Here is a 13,149-nt window from a genome sequence, read left to right on the forward strand (position 1 = left end):
CTTTGCAGCGTTACAAAAATCATGACTGCTCTCTTCAAACTCCAACAGCCGAGAGACAAACTCCTCCTATACTTCCTGTACAGCTCATATTACACTCTGAGCTAATTCCGGTGCTTCGCACTGTGAATAGACTGTCCCTCTGTTTCCCACGGAACAGTCCCAACATTCCCATTATGTTTTGCTTTCAAGCTACCAGCTCGCGACCGCATTGCTTCTATATCGTAACAATGCGGTGCCCTGCTTTCCCAAATAGACCAGCGTCCATTGCTCACTGGGATGCTTGGGCCATTTGTCTTCACCTTAGGGGGTTCCCCTCCACCTCAGATGCTCTGTACTTCTGAAAACCTCAGGATGCCCCCAAATCTGCTGGTTGTGTATGTGTGTTGCCATTTTGGCTACACAATGATAGGCAGTAACTTTAGCAATAAAAGTTGGATAGTCCCCCTGGTGCACATGGAAAGTGTTCCAAAAATGTTGTTCCTGCAGGTAGCTCAGGGGGACACATTTTATCTCACCCCTCCCAGTTCCAAAATGACCCAGGAGTGCTTGCAGTTCCTGAAGGGAGGGGGAGGGGGAGGGGGAGGGGGGAGGTCCACCTGGTGGGTTAACCACCAACCAGAAGAGAGTGGAAGCTTCGCTTTATAAGCCAGCCTTTCCCCCAAGTCTGTTGGTTACGAAGCTGGGTACATCTGCCATGTTGATAGCAATCTCCTGGGGCTGTGCTGATGTGGATAGTTTTTAAACACCTACATCAAAATCTGAAGGTTTCCTAATCCAATAGTAACATGAGGGGGAAGATTTTGTGTGCTAAACAGTGTCTTCTCATGAAGAATGCTTCCTGCTCATAGGTAGCAGGCCAGCAGTAGGAACTGGGGCCCATTGGGACTGGTAGAGCAGAAAACAGGGACACCAACAATTGATGGATTTGGAGCCAATCACATCTGCTGGGTGGTTGTAAGTAAGAAGCCAGTCAGGGGGAAGGAGGCTGAAGTTGGCTCCATTTGGCCTAATGAATCAGTGGTCAGTGCATACTAGAAGGGGTCTACCTTAGATGTCTCCCTAATGAGCTAGCTTTCTACAAGCAGGGATGTTGTGTGTGTGTTTGTGTGTGTGTGTGTGTGTGTGTGCATGTATGCATGCATGCATGAGTGCAAATCATACTGACAGGCAATCTACGTCTGAAGTAAATTTATCTTGAGTAAATTCTGCTGAGAGTTTTCTCTCGGTGTGTAATTATTAACAAGCTTCCAAATATTATAATGTCCCCCAAATTACATAAATATATTACTTTTCTGCGTGGTGCTGAAAAGTGGGGGGTTAATTTTTAAAAAAATAGATAATAGGCTAAACAAGCAGAACATAAATAAATATACTGAGAGATGTTATTCTCAAGAGAATAATACAAGGCTGATAATGCTGCTTAGCTTATTTATTGACTAATCAAATTAAGATCTTGCAAGATATTCACTAGCTGGCAGAGTAGAGTATGAGCAGAAGGAAGAATATATTTCTTTGTGGTGATGGTATGAGTGAGGCAGGAAGAGAAAGGGACATTTCCCTCCATAGATGTTCCTTAGTCTTTAGCATTTTCCAAGGTGCCTCAGTCTCAGTACTCTTCCACTTGCGCCGATGAAGGAAAAACAAAACCAGGAACTCAGTGAGATAATCCAAAAGATGCATGCTTCATCATTACTCCATAAAGAGAAATAATACAGTGATGAGTAGAGATGGATCAATATGTCAGTTTGGGTTTCTGTCATTTTCTTATTTCTGCAGTCTTAAATCTAGTGCCTCATATTACTTAATCAATCTGTCATTTTCATTAAAAAATGCCAACATTTTTGTGCACACTCCCCCCCAACTTTGATCGTATTGTTTTTCTAATATAATTTTTTTTGCAGTTTTTTAAAGCTGCAAAACTGTATCACAAAAGTTAAAGACGTGGAATTTGAAGGATAGCTTTGTTTCTGTTTGTGTATTGTTTTGTGAAGTGTGAATATGTGAGTATACATTTCACTTATAAAGTACAAATTTTGCATTAAAATGTGAACTAATCTGAAATCCTGCCCCCACCAGGCACCATGATAGGTGAATGAGGCAAGTTAATTATTGCTGTATATCTTTGCTGCAGCACCACATATTGTAAAATATTCTCCTTTTTAAAATGTCATTTTATGTCAGATTTTTTTTGTTTAAGGTGAGTTGAGACTTAGCAATTCCAAAATCCACATTACGGATTTATTTATTTTTCTTATGGGCCAATATGTCTACCGTTAATATATACTATTAAAAGCAGGGATTTGTACTATAAAGTACAAATTGAAATAGTAAAGTACTATAAAGTAGAAATTGAAAAGGTGAGCACAGCTACTTTGTAGGCAGCCCAGAATTAGTAAAATATTTGAAAGAAATGCTACGATGAATCCTTCTTCCATTTTCACAGATATTAACGGTAGACATATTGGCCCATAAGAAAAATAAATAATGACCTAATACAGGTGTGGCCCCGATGTGGATTTTGGAATTGCTAAGTCTCAACTCAACTTAAACCCAAAAAAAAAAAACTGACATAAAATGACATTTTTAAAAGGAGAATATTTTACAAAGTGGTGCTGCAGCAAAGATATACAGCAGTAATTAACTTGCCTTATTCACCTACCACGGTGCCAGGTGCGGGTGGGATTTCAGGTTAGTTCACATTTTAATGCAAAATTTGTACTTTATAAGTGAAATGTATACTCACATATGGGACGCGGGTGGCGCTGAGGGTTAAACCACAGATCCTAGGACTTGCCGATCAGAAGGTCGGTGATTCGAATCCCCACAACGGGGTGAGCTCCCGTTGCTCAGTCCCTGCTCCTGCCAATCTAGCAGTTCGAAAGCACGTCAAAGTGCAAGTAGATAAATAGGTACCGCTCCGGCGGGAAGGTAAATGGCTTTTCCGTGTGCTGATCTGCTTCGCCAGAAGCGGCTTAGTCATGCTGGCCACATGACCCGGAAGCTATAAGCCGGCTCCCTCAGCCAGTAAAGCGAGATGAGTGTCGCAACCCCAGAGTCGGTCACGACTGGACCTAATGGTCAGGGGTCCCTTTACCTTTACCTTTATACTCACATATATGCATTGCAGAAAATACACTTGTTGTCATAGGTGATGCCATCAGAGCCACAATGGGGATTAAGCTCCTTAGTGCATGCTCCTTTGGAATACCCACGACAATATTCCTGCAGAAAAAGTAAATGACACTGTTGAATTATTCGCTCCTTGACATTTAGACTGCACCGGGAATTCCATAGTGACCAATGTGACATTTGTAAGCTTCTTTGCATCATATTATTTTGTTTGGCACTGGAGAATTGGCACTCTGACCCGTTAGTTCAGATATGTTTCCTCTCCATTTTTCCATCACTGTATATGCTGTGTAATTCCCTTGTATTTCAGGTAGGGCTGCTTCTGCATCCTTAGAGCAACTGTACTTTTTTTGTTGAAAGAAAACATAACAGTTTCCAGAATCAATCAGCATAAATATCAAATCCTTTCTCTCACACATTCTCAAACAAACCACTATTGTCAGACACCTTCTTTCCAGCTGCCACTCACTTCCGTAGTTCCAACATTTCCTTATCCTTCCTCCTGCTCCTTCACATGAGAAAACTAGCTTTGGTCACTATGGTGGGTTCAGTGTATTTTTTATATCAGGCCTCTGGCAGGTGCTTCTACTCACTGAAGTCCTATTGATGAAATGGTAGGTAGACCCAGAGAACAATGAGTGAAACCACATGCCTCTTTGCCTTTTCAGGATAGCCACATGTGAAAGAGCAAGGGTTAGTTCTGCTGCAGTGGTGTAGCCTTGCAGAGGAGAAGGGGCAAAGGTGTGTGGTGGAAGACCAGCAGTAGGCAGAGGAAGAGCCAATGACAGCCAAAGCCAACTAAGTCTGGTCCACTGATCCTTCCTGCTGAGTTCTAAAAGGGCGACACTGAGCCTAAGGAGGAGAAAGTTGACAGGCTATGGACCCTCTGTGGACTGGTTTTGCTACCTGAGGCAAAGTGGGAAGGTGCCCCAGTGCCATCATCACCGAAGCCTCCCATACTATGGTCCCAAAACTGCTGTGGACATCTCACAATGCGCTCCATGAGATCTCATGAGATATCTGTGACATATTGCCATCATTTCACCACTAGCAGCACCACTGTTTAGGCTTCCTGCACCCAAGGCAGCTACCTCAGCTCGCCTCATTGGTGGGCCGGCCCTGAGCGTAAGGCAGCTTCCTGTGTTACTATGCATTTTGAGTGCTTGAAAATTGTCTTTCCCTCACAAAAGCAGCACTTACTTGCGTTTGCTAGGAAGCTCCCTTATCCAGTCAGACTGCTGGTCCATCTACCTCAGTACTGTGCTCTTTGTGTGCCAATGCCTCTTGTGTGTTTAAATCTAGAGTCTTTTCCTACTTGGAGATGTCATGAATTGAAATGGGGACCTCTGGCATTCAAAACAAGTCCTCTGCTATGAGGGAGCTATGGCCCATCATTGAGACTGAGTTGTATCCAACAAAGTGGTCCCATTAGCTCAAGTACTTCTGTTTGCGGGATTTCCTCTCCTTTCCCATTCCCTCCAAATCCAAAAATCTTTTTTCTGTGTTTCAACCCACCTTCCAGTGATGATTTTGGAGGGGCACAGAGGAAGAGGAAGGTGAGAGAAAGTTCCATAGATCACATGGAAATCCTTGTGTGAATACAACCCTTGGATACACATTCATAGCTGGATTCCTTCAACAACTGAGCAATGAGTTCTTTCCAAAAGCCTGGTTCTTTTAACCATCAATTACAATTCTCTTCTTTCTCCTTATAAAAACCTCTAGTCAGCTGTAATACTTTGCTGAACTTTGGGCAGGAAAGGAGACATCAGCAGCCCTGGCAACCAAGATTGTAATAGGATTAGACAATATGTTCTTATCACTGTTGTGCTCATTGCATTGATAAAGAGAAAAGTTTACCTCAGAAACCATTTTTCTAACAGTGAATTTTCCCTGCTCCCAGAAGATTTCATTTCATTGGGAAAAGACTTATGAATGGCTTCAGAACAAACACCCCTCTCCAGTTGCTTTTCTCTTAAAAGATAAAGTAAATAAAGGAACTGTACATCTTATCTTGGTGGCAGGAAAAGCAAATATGAACAGTAAATTAGGTGAGAAGACCATTCTACCTTCTGCCTTCATCTTGTCCTGATCCTTTGGGTGTGGAAAGAATCCCCCCAGACTGCCAACTCCTTATGTTATGAAACTGTCCTTAGGGTGCCAAGTCTTTCACAATGAAGAAATCTAAAGTAAACTCCTGTGCATATATATAGAGGTGCTTGCATGTGTCCATCTGATATCCTGCTGGTAAAGTTGTTCTACAAGACAATCTTCTCATCTGAACATTGGTGCATTCAGTGCTCAGTGAAGAATGGGTGCATTTGTGGTTGTTGCTCTGGCACTTTGGTGCTTCACAGGTGAGTCATGCAGAAAGAGTGAGAGAGAGAGAGAGACAGAGAGACAGAGAGAGAGTATTACGGCTGACATTCTGAAAAAGTCTTCTATATTGCTCAGATGACTGGCCTGATATGGAAGAAAATATTTAGTTTAAGAGGGAATTTTGGCAGGTGCAGCCTGCCATGAAAGGGTAGAAGAAAGCTAAGCTGTCCCACTGAAATTCCCTTACTTACAAATCCATAAAAAGTACTGGGACCCTGTCCTGTGATCCCCTAGGTATGGCCATAAGTAAGGATGGAATAGAGGTATGGTTTCATTTGCATTTTGAAGTGCGCCTACTTAATTCACACTTCTTAATAGAAGCAACATGGACAAATCTACCAATCCCCGGAACAGGAAAAATATTATAGACCTGATTAGACGCACACATTTATAATCATATGAAATGGCTGGCGCTCAGTATACCAACTGCTGATCATTCTCCCATCTGTTTATAATCTTTTGAAGCCATTGTGCAGCTCTTAATCTCTTTAGGGATTTGCTTCTGAATTTTTGAGAGCTCAGATATGGCATCCATGTGTTTTTGGTCTCCTTTCAGGAGTCTTCGGGGATGAAGACATTCAGGCAAACACGGTGAGTAATGCCGTATTATCCTTACAGCTTCTGCAGTTGGTTGTGTAATACAGATAAAACTGTAATTGCAAGTTGGCAGATGGAGAAGAATTTGAATTGTGTTCCTCAAGTGAAAGTGGGAAATGCTGGTGTTCTCACTGCTCCTTGTCAACAACAAAGCAGACACATAAACACACACACAGCAGTTCTCCAGTGCAATTATAGTGAAGGAGAGCTGTGGAAGAGCACAGTTATTAGCAGCGATATGACCACTCATTTCAGTGGGATGTGAGACCTTCTCTTTGAATAATGCTTCATTTTTGTGATTGCTGGGGTTAGGGAAGGGCAGGAGGAAGCCAGTGTGGTGTACTGGTTAAGAGCGGTTGTGTCGCAATCTGGGGAACCGGGTTCGCGTCTCCGCTCCTCCACATACAGCTGCTGGGTAACCTTGGGCTAGTCACACTTCTTTGAAGTCTCTCAGCCCACTCACCTCACATAGTGTTTGTTGTGGGGGAGGAAGGAAAAGGAGAATGTTAACTGCTTTGAGACTCCTGAAGGGGAGTGAAAGGCGGGATATCGAATCAAAACTCCTCCTCCTCCTCCTCCTCCTCCTCCTCCTCCTCCTCCTCCTCTTCTTCTTCTTCTTCTTCTTCTTCTTCTTCTTCTTCTTCAAATGCACTAGCAAGACCAATCCATTGCTCTCCCCCATTCACACTGCTTTTGGAACAGGGAAGACATTTTATTTACACACAGAACTCGGCTATACAGCTGCCAACAAAACGTTTTAAGTGTGTTGTAAAGTGCATTATGCAAATGTGATACTAGATGGTGATGGTGAGTTATGGCAAATTCAATATATTTTTCAAAACATTTTTTAAAAAAGCATTTTCACTGCGTTTTTTAAACATGTGTCTAGATTCCACCACAGAATTGTCTGGCTATTCTATATATTCCAAGTTTCAGTTTTTATATGGTGCCTTTTGTACAATGATGCCCTAGGCAAGTCCACACTTGAGAAATTTATTCAACAATTTTTCCTTGGTTCAGTCTTCTGCATGCTTCCTCCTTGTGAATAACGGGGAATGTAAAAAGGAAAGGTAGATTCATAAGGTACCCTCTTTTCTCCTGTGTATTGGTTTAAAGGATGAAAGCATTGAAAAGTTATATAAAGGAAAACCGTTGTGTAGACATATAATGTTTGTTGTTGTTTTCTTTTTATAGTTGGATTGCAGCCAACACCTCCAGGCAACTGGTAACGGACTAATAAGCTGCACAAGGATTTATTTTCCAGTCTGTGGTACAGATGGCAACACTTATCCCAATGAATGTGAACTGTGTCGCCATAACCAGTAAGTAGCGCAGATGCAGAAGATTCTTTGCTGGGCAACAGACCGTGGCTACAATTAGTTATAATGATGTCTCATCCAATTTGTTTTATCTGTCCCTTTCCCATCCCACCCCACTTCCAAGATGGGGACATGTCTTACATGGGACCATTCCCATTTTACCACTATTCCCCTGTGGTTAGCCAGAGACTGAGAGGTTATTTCTGGGCCAAGGTAACCAGCTAGGCTTCAGTCCTCAGTGATCTCTGTGTAAATCCAGTGTGCTTACAACATGACATTAAACTTACTCTCTACTCTCTGCAATTCAGTTCATATTTTAATGTACTTCCAGCTAATTTGTACACCCCAAAAAATATGTGATCCAAAACACAGATATTGTTCAAAACATATGTACAAAAATCTGTATATTAAAAATAATGTACATAAAATATGAATATTGCTAAAAATAACATATACAAATGCACATTGGGCAACATGGCATACAAAAATGTATTAGGATAAAATGCATGCAAAAAGGAATTCCATAAGATTTTTTATTTAGTTAGTTTTTTAAAAACTCAAACAGATGTGGAAATGGGGTGAATTAAGCATAAGACTGGAAAGATGAGGAACTGAAGAAGAAAGCACTGGATTTATCAATCCATATGCCACATATATTTTACTTCATCACTTTGACTGTCAGCAGGGTACATAGCAGAACTAGCTCAATGGGGCATTTGCCTGTGACTTGCAAGGTCTATTAGTGCCAACCAATGTTTATTATTAGTATTATTAGCCCAGAATACAGGAAATTGATTGCTAACGTTCCCTAAATTCTTCTCTTATTCAGGGAAAAAACCAAACTTGTTGGTAAGAAGCATGTTGGAGAATGTCCAAAGGTAGGTATAAAGAGTTTTGTGGTGAGAAATTGAACCTGCAGAACCAAACAGGCAAAATTGCCTTGTGATTTGGAGGGAATTGAAATGTATTAAGCTTATGAATCACTTTTCATCTCAAAATAATCTATAGATAACTGCAAAATATAATACATATCAAAACGAAATAATTAAAAGTAACTCCTGGTACAGTGGTACCTCTTTTTCGAATGTTATCCATTCCTGAAGACAGTTCGAGTTTCAAAATGTTCAAAAACCGAGGGTGGTCTCCAAATTTAATAGAGAAAATTGAGAAAAATACATGGTACCTCAGTGCAAGCTGTTCGAATTCTGAGGCACGTTCAGAAACGGAAGCATTTACTTCCAGGTTTTCAGCATTCAAAAACCAAAACATTTGTCACTGGAGACATTCAAAAACTGAGGTGCCACTGTACAAGGTAATCAGACTATAAAGACAACCCCTCCAGTCCTTAACCACCAAAGACAGAAACAGACACACACACACCCCCGTTTGCAAAGAAAAACAACACTCCAAACACGCTGAGGAAAGGAAATGTACGTGTGCAACATGAGCCTCCCTTGTTGCCACCCAGAGCCATAGCTACGGTGTTTGTGTGGGGAGCCATTTTTTTTTTGCCCTGGGTAAAGCCTCCAGAGGAGCAGCACTGAGGCTCCCAGCCTGTGGGTGTGCAAAATGTGCATGGGGTTTTTTTTTTGGGGGGGGGGGTTGGGTTGTTGGGTTTTTGTTTTTGTTTTTTTTGCCAAACTGGGTCTTTGACCTGGGAGAAATAAAGCCTAGTTTTACCCCTGTTGCCTCCCTCTTCCTGCCAGAGGAGCACATAGAGAAGAGTCTTGATGCTGACCTCAGGGCATGGGCAGGCTAATATGGGGAAAGGTGTTCCATAACGTGTACCATATTAGGGCCCTGAGCTATATAAGTCTTCATAGGTTAAAACCAGCACCTTGAAATGGGCCTGAGAATAAATGACTATTAGCTTCTGGGAATAATGGGATCAATCCTCATTTACAATTTGCTGCCCCAGAGAACTAGGGCAGAACTAGACTGAATGTGCTCAAGTTACAGGAAGATAGGTTTTAGTGGGAAATTGGAAGAAACTACTTGATAGTAATGGCAGCGCAACAATGAATGAATTACTGAGAAGGCTGGAAGGCTGGAGGCCTTCAAGAAGAAGCCAGACACGTTGAGGATGCTCTAGCCCTGGATTTCCCCTGCCCCCCGAAACCCCCTGCCCCTATGATTCTAGGGACAACCACAAGCCGCCTTTATACAGAGAAGAAAATACAGCTGAATAGCTTCTTTTCCCATGTTTAGAATTTAAAAAAAAGAAAACAAAACTGGAAAAATGAATGTCAGAGGTAATTATATGGAAGACTGCTGGGTAAAATAAAATGCTACATGTTTATTTTATAGACGGATTGCAGTGAATTCATGCAAGCGAAAGGAGTCATGCCCTGCCACAAAATGGCGAAACCAGTCTGCGGAACAGATGACAACACTTATGTCAGTAAATGTGATCTTTGTCGTCAAAACCTGTAAGTAATGTGGATACTGAACATTTCCCCCCAGGCAACGGACAATGATTATAATTCTTTATAATGATATCTCATTATATTTATTGTATTTGGTCCTTTGCCACCCTACCTTCTTTCCAAGCTTCCATAGTGGCTTACATGAGACCAACCTCACTGTCCAATGATTGGTTATCAAGAGTATGATAAATGATGATTGGCGCAATGCAATCCAATAACCACCAACGCTAATCAGGGATGTGAAACCAGGCCTACATGCTGTGGATAAAGTGAAACTGGCTCCTTAGCAGAATCATAGGAGTCCCAATAACTCTGTGTAGCAGGAGGACAAAGGATCTGCAACAGATGAAGGAGCTCAAGGATACAAATTGTAGAGCCAGCTCAGTCAAGCTTTGTCTGTAGCAGTTCTGAAGAGCTAAACATAGTTTGTTTTAATAATGTGAACTACAGGAAAGAATTTGTCAACTTTTCTCTCTTTCTTACCCAGGGAATCCAACAAGAATGTGGCTGTGAAGTATGGAGGTCAATGTATTCAGATTCAGGTAAGCAGCATGACTGTGTTATTCTAAATAAAAAAATTCCTTCCAGTAGCACCTTAAAGACCAACTAAGTTAGTTCTTGGTATGAGCTTTCGTGTGCATGCACACTTCTTCAGATACACGAAGGAATTTTTTTATTTTGACTATGGCAGACCAACACGGCTACCTATCTGTGTTATTCTAGATATTGGGAGTGGCAGGTATCAATCCCTCTCTTAACAGAATTGGAAGCAAAAAACCTTCATTTTTGCAGTTGTGGAATTTTTCTAAGGTATCAAGAGTGAAAGAAGGCATAAACTTAGTATTTTTAGACAGAATTGGGCAAAGTTTATTGAATACTGAAATAACAAAGAGCATGCTTCATTTGAACCAAAATATTTATTTGAGTTAATATAATGCATATAAAATAATGACTGTTGTGTTTCCTATTTCCTCATTTTTTGGTTTTTGTTTTTTTGTTGCAAATATGTATGACTTTACAAAATTGAATACAAATTGCACTTTAAAAAATAAGTTATGTTGAACTGGTGAGCAAATGTAAAAGTTTGATGGGTACATCACTACTTCTTTTGTAAAGTGGAACTTAATTTTATTTAACAGGTGACAGATTAAGAATCCCTTTCTTTTTGCAGGACTATTGTAAGAAATTTAGCCCAAATGATCTCATGTGCCCAATGAATTATATGCCTCACTGCGGTTCCGATGGAAAGAACTATAGCAACCAGTGTGATTTCTGCATTCATGCCCTGTACGTACAGAAATAATTATTTTTTATAGAAAAATAACTAAAGTGATGATAACATGATAGAAGAGAAAGATATACAGTGCCGCCCAGGTTGTGAATGTGATCCTTGTGGGATGCACGTTTGCAGCCCGCAGCATTCGCAACCTGCGTCTGCGCAAGCGTGAGTTGTGATTTGGAGCTTCTGTGCCTGCACAACCGCCGAAACCCGGAAGTAACCTGTTCTGGTAGTTCTGAGTTTCAGCGGTCTGTAACCCCAAAAAAGGCAACCTGAAGTGGCTGTAACCCAAGGTATGACTGTATTCAAAACCTCTAAGCTGTTCCGTATCTACTTATGATGACACTGGGAAAGTTTTGGTAGGATGAGAAGTAAGCCATCCTACATATATCCTTACTGTGTTTTTGCATTTTGTTGGAAGCTTCCCAGAGGGGCTGGGGTAACCAATTCAGATGTGCAAGGTAACAACAACGGTAACAACAATGCCAAGAATTCTCCAGAGCTGGGATATAGTCACATATCCAGATTCCTTGATTCACTTTTGTCAGTTGAAAGGGTTACAAATATGGTCTCATAATCATGCTTCCATCCAGACTATACTTTGAAGTTTTTTCCTGTCAAGCAACTATGACACCACCCATACCACTTTAAACTGTGGTTTCTCCTAAGGAATCCTGGGAAGTGTAGCCTGCTGTTTGCAGCTGAGAGTCGTTAGGAAACTCTATTCCCCTTACAGAACTACAATTCCCAGAGTTCCATGGAATAAGGAATTCACTGGGCATTGTAGCTCTCTGAAGGGAATAGGGGTTTTCTCAGGACCTTTAACAAAGTACACTTCTGCATAGTGCAGATGTTGCTGAAGTAAGGTATTCTGAAACAACGCTGCTCATATTGACAGTTCCACTTGCAATGTCTGTTGTGTTTATTTAAATGGGATGATTTTACTAGTCAGAATTCTGATTGATTTTCTGTGGTGAATGTGGCTTACATTAGGAACCAAAATGTTCATTTTTTGCATAGTGGGAAGCAGTTCTAGGGGATAAGATGGAATGTAAGTCATTGCATTTCTCAAACTAAGAGCTGTTCTAAAACAAACAAACCCAAAACCTTATATAACTTTGTTTTACGATTCCAGTTACCCACAGTAATAATTTCAATATATGTTACCTTTTTCTTTCCAGGAAGAGCAAAGGGGCTCTGTCGCTCCAAAATTTGGGAACGTGCTGAGAACTTGACAGATTTCCAAGAGACCTCTTTGCCTTATACTCTAATAGCAAATGTTGCAAAAGAAGGTCTGATTTACCATTAAAGATTTCTAACCTGCAACGATGTATTGTTCTGATCTCTCCTATAATGTCTCGTTTTGCGCCATGGAATGTATTGCTTTTTTCTCTCTTTCAATACCCGGCTCATGTATATTTGAGGGTCTGTGTAGGGTTTAGGGCTTTAACCTCAGGAAGAAAAGCATTTTTGTCCAGTGTAATATTCTATTCTTTCCGAGAAAGTGTCACTCACAGTAGCATACATGTCAGGAGATTTGAGCAAGTGGGGGAAAGCAGAGAGGGAGAGAAAATGATAACACACGGCCATGGATGTTGAGAACAATAATTCAGGAGTTACTGCCAGGCAAATGTGAACAACAAACGTGGACAACAGACATAGAACAAATACTTTTTTGGAGACTGTTTCTTCAGAGAAACAAGAAGGTGATGTATTTGGGATAGTAGGATGAGGCGTAGCTTGAGGTAGACAGAGCACTGGGGTGGGCAATTTGGCCTGGAAAACTTGAGACCAACGTAACAGGAAGTTCTATATTCCCAATTCCATACAGCTCTTAGAGAGACCTCAGAAAGTCTCTCTCTGTCCAGGAAATTGAGGCTGTGTACACATTACTATTTAGTATGGCTCTAGTATTCTTCATAGGGGACGCAGGTGGCGCTGTGGGTAAAAGCCTCAGCGCCTAGGGCTTGCCTATCGAAAGGTCGAATCCCTGCGGAGGGGTGCGCTCCCGTCGTTCGGT

At 41.3% G+C, this 13,149-nt stretch overlaps 1 protein-coding gene across 1 annotated transcript; it reads left to right on the forward strand.

Moving 5' to 3' along the window:
- The first annotated feature begins 5,360 nt into the window (after positions 1-5,360).
- Positions 5,361-12,455, forward strand: LOC309527083 (double-headed protease inhibitor, submandibular gland-like). The gene is made up of 8 exons (XM_082213596.1): positions 5,361-5,486; positions 6,065-6,099; positions 7,300-7,427; positions 8,254-8,302; positions 9,732-9,853; positions 10,338-10,392; positions 11,022-11,137; positions 12,311-12,455. Exons 1-8 carry the CDS (start codon positions 5,441-5,443, stop codon positions 12,354-12,356), a joined length of 597 nt encoding a protein of 198 aa, XP_082069722.1. The 5' UTR covers positions 5,361-5,440; the 3' UTR covers positions 12,357-12,455.
- Positions 12,456-13,149: the final 694 nt, after the last annotated feature.

Source organism: Podarcis vaucheri (genome assembly GCF_965113315.1).
Source record: "Podarcis vaucheri genome assembly, chromosome: 2".
In the NCBI taxonomy this organism is placed as follows: Eukaryota; Metazoa; Chordata; class Lepidosauria; order Squamata; family Lacertidae; genus Podarcis; species Podarcis vaucheri.